The sequence below is a fragment of the Xenopus laevis genome, chromosome 6S (assembly GCF_017654675.1).
Source record: "Xenopus laevis strain J_2021 chromosome 6S, Xenopus_laevis_v10.1, whole genome shotgun sequence".
NCBI classification, from domain to species: domain Eukaryota; kingdom Metazoa; phylum Chordata; class Amphibia; order Anura; family Pipidae; genus Xenopus; species Xenopus laevis.
Genome location: NC_054382.1, coordinates 57741979 through 57750335, shown reverse-complemented (window position 1 = coordinate 57750335; position 8357 = coordinate 57741979). Strand labels below are relative to the sequence as shown.

At 39.0% G+C, this 8357-nt stretch overlaps 1 protein-coding gene across 1 annotated transcript; it reads left to right on the top strand.

Annotated features, from left to right (window-relative positions):
* The first annotated feature begins 2138 nt into the window (after window positions 1-2138).
* Window positions 2139-7092, top strand: irx1.S (iroquois homeobox 1 S homeolog). The gene is given in 4 exon segments (NM_001096688.1): window positions 2139-2687; window positions 4986-5988; window positions 6562-6631; window positions 6719-7092. Coding segments are annotated over 4 exon segments (1389 nt in total). The 5' UTR covers window positions 2139-2429; the 3' UTR covers window positions 6777-7092.
* The last annotated feature ends 1265 nt before the right edge of the window (window positions 7093-8357 follow it).

Genomic DNA, 8357 nt, shown 5'->3' with positions numbered 1-8357 from the left:
TAAACAGGGGCGCAGTTTGCTTTAAAAATCGGGAGTTATTCTGACTTAAAGCAGTATGTGCCTAAAATAACTACAGAAGTAAAATAATCTGAAGATTTAAACAATCATGGGTCCCCTAGGAAGGTGCAGGAGTTCCTCCCAGAACTACAGATCTGTTATCCCGCACCACAAGGAGATTTGTCAGGATGCATTGGGAAGAGGAAGGCTCAGATCTGCCATTCCCTAAACTCCTAGGATGAACATTCCACCAACGATTTCCAAAGTGTCAATGCCTTGATCCCACCTTTATTTACCTGGATCCCGAATGTAATATGACACTTCAGTTTGCAAAACACCCATGTCATTTTGTGGTGGAATTCATTGTGTTAATCCTACTACTTTTGGTACTTATAAGTCCTTAAAAGTGCAGATATTGCATAGTGGGGGAAAAGGGTGTAATTTGACTTTTAGTGCAGATAAGATAATTTATTTTTCAAATTGCAAATAAATGAGTTGAGTGAAGTGAACGCTTACCAACAACTGGAAAAGTCGGATTTTAAATGTACAGTATACAAGTGGAAACCTGCGAGTGCATAGCTCGCACGCTTATTCCATTTACATTTAATAAATGTGAATGTTCTGACCAGCAGATTAGAGGGCAGAAATGCTCTGTATATTATATACCTGTCTAGGGACCAAACAGAATGAAAAACAGTCTGTCAAGTACTTACAGTATAGCGAATACACTTGGAGTACACTGGGATTACTTTATTTACAGACATATAAAGAACACATATATGCATTTCCACATAAACCAAAATGGTTATATTGATTGCTAATTGTTGCTTATTAAGTTAAAAAAAACGGACAAACGCAGATACACTCTCAAACACATATACGCGTAGTTTAAAAATTTAAATATATCATATTTTACATATATCACATTATTACATGGCAATAAAACCATGTGGTCATTATATGTATATGTATAAATAATAAATATTGAGAGAAGCAAGAAAGAAAAAACATGGAGGGATGGATGGATGAATGGTGCAAAAATAGATAGATACACGTAGATAGATGATAGATAGATAGATAGATAGATAGATAGATAGATAGATAGATAGATAGATAGATAGATAGATAGATAGATAGATGATAAATAGATAGATGATAGATAGTTTCCAGGTATCTCTATCTTTCTTATCTTTATGTAGATAATTTCATAGCACACAAGTTTATGTACTGAAACAGGTAAATAATGTTAATAACATACATTTTCTATGTTTATTTTTTTCACACCATATAAATGAGATAATTTAAATATGCGTATACTTGCGTTTGTAAAAAAAAAATATCAACTCATATAGCATATTTCTGCTAACTGTGTAATTCGGTAAAATAATTATTTTGTGTCACGTCATCAATCATTAATCTCCGTGACAGTATAAATGATGTACAGCAAGAAGATGTAATCATTGATATACTCAGGCTCTGTTACTGTCACACAAGGTTAAAAAAACCCTACGGATTTTGGCAGTCACCACAAAATAAATATGGAGAGCATTCAATCTTCTCCACTATGAAAGTAAAAAGGAGACCCTTGTTAACTTCAGTCTCCACTTTTTTTTATCAAGCGTCTCCTTTCCTTTATAGCACTGCTGTCTGTCTGCCTACCTGCCTAGTCTGGGATCTCCATATCGAAATCATGTAATCTGGAATTTGCCCTTTTACTAGGGCTTCTCAATGAAGACTGCACAGTAAAGGGAACACAGCAGCGCAGTTGTTTCTATTAAAAGGGGACACACTATGGGCAGAAAACAGCAAACCCCAATGTCGGACAGCTGTAAAATCGTGTAGACAGGTTGTCATACAGCAACAGCAGTGGGGGCTTCTCTAAAAGGAGCCCATTGCTAAACATGAAATCGAGTCCAGTCACCCAGGGAAGGGGGAGAGAGGGAGCCTCACTCACATCCACTTGCACACACACAAACATCCACTTTCTGTTCCAGAGTGAACTGGCCTCAGCCAATGCTCAGGCCACATGCTCTAAAGTGGGAGGGGCCTGCAGCTCAAGTGGATGCCAATCAAAGCATCAACTTCAAATTGTATCTGAAAGATCAGCCCAGGACCTAAGGGCAGACACATCAGTTGGAGCTCAATTGTTGATCAGATCACATCTAAGGGATTCAGAAGCACAGAAGAGCAGAGATTTGAGTGGGCTAAAAAAACATCCTGAGACACCCTGACGAATGCACACACCTTGTCCCTTATTCGTATCCGAGCTTCCTCTGTAAAACGCGCGCACTGTGGGAGAGGGACTCCGTGGCTGAATCCATTTTTTTCTTACATCAGTTTTTACCCCCCCCCCCCCTGAAGACATATTTTCACCAACCCTTCTGTGCTTGCTGTTGTGCACGCAGTGGCAGCGATTCCCCTGCTGGAGAGACATGTCCTTCCCGCAGCTGGGTTACCCCCAGTACCTGACCGCCGGCCAGGGTGCAGTCTATGGCGGCGAACGGCCGGGCGTTTTAGCCGCGGCAGCAGCAGCAGCCGCAGCAGCCGGAAGGCCAACAGGAGCTGAGCTGGGCAGCTGTCCTACCGCGGCAGTCACCTCAGTGCTGGGCATGTATGCCAGCCCGTACAGCTCTCCCAACTACAGCGCCTTTCTGCCATACACAACCGATCTCACCCTTTTCTCCCAAATGGTAAGTACCAGCCAGTGTCTAAACTGCATTCATGTGTAACCCGTGGCCCTCTAGGAACCCCCAGCATGCATTGACAGCAATAGACCGGGAATAGAACTCCATAACCAATCCAGATAAATTATGCCCAAGGCAAGCAACAGATCGCTAATTTGGTAACGGTTGTAGTTTTTGCACGATAGACTACAAGCTTCTTAGGGAAGTCATCTCCAAATCAAAGGCTTTAGAAACACTGAATGCAGCAAGAAACTATGCGAATCCACAAATCATTGTCAGATAAACGCACCCTTCCCTTTCTATTGCGCCTAACTGATCTAATGTGCTATGTGTGCATTAAATACAATTTAAGCGTAATTCTAAATCTGAACTCCAGCTGGTAAAGCTACCCTCTTGTAGATCCATTCTAATGTGCGCTCTATGCAAGGTGAGAGGGAATATGTTTCCTTATTATTATCTAAAGTAAAAAAAACACCTAACAATATAGAAAAAGTGATTGTTTTGTGACCTTTCAATGACAGCGGGGGCTTCTCCTCTGAAATGATTTTCATATTATACACATATGTGTGTTTATTTACTCTGACATGAGATTTGAATGAGGCAAAATGCGGAATGTGTTTTTGCTTATTTTATAATGGTTCAGATCCTCGCTGTTAATATACTCTGCTCATTGCACTCAAACAGACAATGTCACACATATTTGTGTACAAGCGGAATTGTGTTACACAGACACACACAGAAACCCAATGGATTGAAATTACACTGTGGTCTTATTTCTGTACAAGGCGTAGTAAGATGAACCATTGTAGATCCAAGCTACTGTGCAGAGAAATCAGAATTTCGGTACATCTTTCTTTTCGTGCTGAATGTGAAACTTTGTCTCTAAATCTTGTTGCTGAGGGAGCACCCAGCAGGGTATATCACATGTATACATTCCATGGAACTTTGTTTTCATGCTCAAGTTGGAAACATTTGCAGCCAGCCTTGCCTTTTTATTTTTATTCCACCTTTGCGCCAATTATCTGAATGCTAAATACATTTGAAGTTTACATACATGTCCCTACCCTGCTGGACTAATATAAAATCCTACCCAACCTGACAAATAATACCCCATCTAATGACGTGACAGAAAAGATTATAAGGTTGCAGCAAGTCTTGAATACCTTCACTCTCAGACACCTTGATTTGTTGTTGGGTTATTGTGCTGACTTTCTTTGTATTGCAGTTTTTGTGATTTTGTTGCTAATAAATTCTTTCGCCGTTAGAAGATAGCATTAAACTTGTTAAAATTAAATAATCATTTTAATAATAGTAGAAAAGAATGTTTATTCATACATTGTATTGGGTGATGGTTCCTGTAGTGTATAGATAATTCATTCATTAATAATACATTATAAGACTTACTAAGGCACAGGCACTGCAGAGCACACACACTATTCTTTTAGATTTATACCAGTAATGAAACAGCTAAAAATATCTGTTGAACGTAAATCAACAAATTGACCTGGAAAAAAAAACATTTAAAGGTGTCATGGGAAATCGCACACACATAAGAAGGTTTATATCTAATTACTATAACTATGATTCAATTATATAGATGGATATCTGCCTAAATATTTTACATGTAAAATGTGGAGTTTCTTTTGTCTGTGATTCTGAATTGGTTAATTCGGAACAAACGATAAGTCTAGTTTACAGCCCATTTATCTTAATAGGCCCCAGTAATAATGAGGCCTAATGAGGTTATTAAAAAGATTACATGTTATTTACAAACACACCTGATGCGATAATTACCTTCTTTATCGATTTCATACAAATCACTGCTATGATTTGGATGTGCAGCAACAAGAAATGTCAAATAAAAGCAGAACTTTTAATAAATAATATGCCGTGAATGCATGCGTAGTGAGTAGCTAATAAACTGTGTGGGAAATTGAATTTTCCCTCTGTCGATTTATATATATATATATATATATTCACCTTCAGAATAAGGTACCGCCAAAACCTTCCAAACTTTCACAAATTGTAGATATCACTCTGGAGAACTAATCTCTTTAAATGCACGACATTTTTCGCATAGGGTGATCCTTCCTCGGGTGCTCATATAAACTATTTGAAATCACCCTACAGGCCTAGTGATGTTTAATTGGTGATTGATTGGTTAATGTGGGAAAGTTTAAGGTCAATTTGCATCAATGTTCATTTTCCGTGTATTCCTTAAACCGAAGTTTTTGCTATGTGGTGAATGATGGGGTTTCGTTTGATGAATGTATGAAATAATGTTTGTGTGCTTGTGTGTTCCAGGGATCGCAGTATGAACTGAAAGACAACCCTGGTGTCCACCCAGCTACGTTTGCTGCGCACACTACTCCAGGCTATTACCCCTATGGGCAGTTCCAGTATGGAGACCCAGGGCGGCCAAAGAATGCCACCAGGGAGAGCACCAGCACCCTAAAGGCTTGGCTCAACGAGCACAGAAAGAACCCATACCCCACCAAGGGGGAGAAGATCATGCTGGCGATAATCACCAAGATGACCCTCACCCAGGTCTCCACGTGGTTTGCCAACGCCAGGAGGAGACTAAAAAAAGAGAATAAGGTCACTTGGGGGGCAATGGGTAAGGAAGATGACAACATCTTTGGTAGTGATAATGAAGGAGACCATGAAAAAAATGAAGATGACGAGGAAATAGACTTGGAGAGCATAGATATTGATAAGATTGATGACAACGACGGTGAACAAAGCAACGAGGAAGAGGATGAGAAACTGGACCACTTTAGACATGGCGAGAAAGTAAGTTTGAAAAAGGAGAGTGAGGTGATGATTCCAAGTTCCGACGGACTTAAACCAAAAGACTCATTGTCCCTGGGTAAGGAATGTTCTGATACCAGCAATACCAGAATCGTAAGCCCTGGTGGACAGGGCAACATACAAGCTCCACCTCACAGTAAACCAAAAATCTGGTCCTTGGCAGAAACAGCAACAAGCCCAGATGGGGCCTTGAAGTCTTCTCCTCCACCTTCCCAAGCCAATCACACATCTCCCCAAATGCAGCACCCAGCCTTTCTCCCCAGCCATGGACTATACACATGTCAAATTGGCAAATTTCACAACTGGACAAACGGGGCTTTTCTCACACAGAGCTCTCTGATAAACATGAGATCCTTGTTGGGAGTAAACCCTCACCATGCGGCTCACCATAACCACCACCACCTTCAGGCTCACCAACAATCTACATTGTTAGCAACAAACCTGGGTTCCCTCAGTAGCGACAAAACTCCAGAGAGGACCAGTCCCAAGCACTCAGGTAAAGTATACTTGGGGGGACATGCCTAGTACCTTGTGATGTTTACAACTTAAAATTTGTCTCCAGGAGTCAATGTTTTCTTTTAGTGTAGATGTTCACTCCTTTAACAATCTACCTCTGGAGAAAAAGCATTGGTAAAGAAAAAAAATACTTATAAGCACCTCGACCTCTGTGCGGTTAAACAACACACACAATCACCATGACTGCAGTTCTTTCTAGATACAGTGGTAGTTGCAGTTCAGTAGCAAGCTGTAAATCTACAGATTTGTCAACAGCTCCTAATACAGGCAAGCTAGTATTGACTGTGAATCAGATAAGGTCAAGAGACTCGTTCGCCCGGACTGGCAATCTGTGGGTTCTGCCAAATGCCAGAGGGGCTGCTATAAGGTCCCACAGAAAGTCAGTATTTAGTGGGCTGGTGAGGGCAGATTGGGCCTCTGTGTACCTGAAATGCTAGGGCCTATTTTAATTCTCAGTCCGGACCTGCAAGAGAGGAATAAATATCAGCTGACCACCAAGTACTTGTTGCCGAGTGTTTTTCTTATTTCAACCAATGACTTGTTTTCTTCACAGACAGAGAAAATTTACCCAGAACCGAATCACCACCTCAGTTAAAACCTTCCTTCCAAGCTGTTCGTGAAAAGTAAGTATTCCTCAGAAACCAAGAGAAAATGAAAAGATCAGCTGATTTTTTTTTTATCTCTAATTATTGTTTCTTTCTTCTTTCCAGGACCTTTTCCCAACAAGAAGGCACCTCTCGTATACTGACAGCACTTCCCTCTGCCTGACGGCTAGAAGAAATTATTAAAGAGCCCTTACCAAAATATGGACAGAACTGGATATTTTATAAATGTCGTCATCCTCTTTTTGCAATAATGTGCTACAAATTCAGACTACCCCGATTTTTTACACATCTTTAGACGGACCCCCCACTTTCCGAGTTTCACTTCAGACTCTGGTCTGATACTTTTTATGTTTCTCAAGTATTTGTTTCATTTTTTCTCTCTCTGTATATAAAGTGATCTCAGATTGTAAATAGAGCGCAAGCAAAAACACTTGTCTAAATGATATATTTTTGTTTAATAAACTAAATGAAATGAAAAATACTTACATTTCTGAAAATTTTTAAAATCAATCTTAGTGTTTTTTTTAGATATCTCTCTCTGAATCGGGTATTATTAAATGAGGGGATTTCTGAGTCAACTTTTGGACTGTTGGTTATTTTCGCATACTGTTGAGCTAAACTGACAATTTCCATTTTAATGTCATTCATTATGAAGTGAAAGGCTACGTTGAAACAATTTGTCATGGTTGATTTTGTGGCCAGCACTCCCACACAGGAGATAGAACAATCTGTTCTGTATAATTTCTTTTCAAACCCTAACCAACTGTTTTCTTTTTATTAAGATTTGGTTGCGGTTTTTTTACACTGTGGTCATTCAAATATCGGTTACAATTTAGCTTTATAGATTATAAATAATGGATCCCAAAAACAATTGTTGATTTAATCCTTGAGGATTGAGTTTTTAACACATTGGCAAATCCATAACGTGGCGCAATTCTAAGGTACTTTACTATTATCATTTGGACTGTGACAACATGTATTAGAAGATGGTCAGTCCCCTTTAAGATTTGATTAAGATTTGATTAAGATTTGGTTGAGGTTTTTTTACACTGTGGTCATTCAAATATCGGTTACAATTTAGCCTTATAGATTATAAATAATGGATCCCAAAGACAATTGTTGATTTAATCCTTGAGGATTGATCTTTTAACACATTGGCAAATCCATAACGTGGCGCAATTCTAAGGTACTTTACTATTATCATTTGGACTGTGACAACATGTATTAGAAGATGGTCAGTCCCCTTTAGTTACCAATTTAAAAAATGACTGGGAGAAATATATATATATATATATATATTTATTTATTTATACACATACACAGATTTCTAACAGATACAAATACTTTTAACTGCACATTTTGTGTATGTATATATATATATATACATACACAAAATGAGCAGTTAAAAGTATTTGTATCTGTTAGAAATCTGTAATATTTTTTCAGTTTCCTGCTTTTTTTAATTTCTAATTGAAAACACTAAACGAGCATTGAGGTGCTAATAAGATGCCAGATGGTTGTTCATGGTGGTAAATGGAATGAAGCAGCTGGGATAGTCATTAAGGAATAATGTGGAGACGCCCTATTAAAACAGAACTGTCTTAGAACAAGCACTTGTCGGAAGTAAGGGGAGATTTGTAAATAAAATATTAATAGAACACCCTCAAGAATCAGGTCGGTGATCATGGCAAAAACAAAGGTCACTTCATCTGCCCAGTTGTCTGTGCAAGCGCCCCTTGCTCAT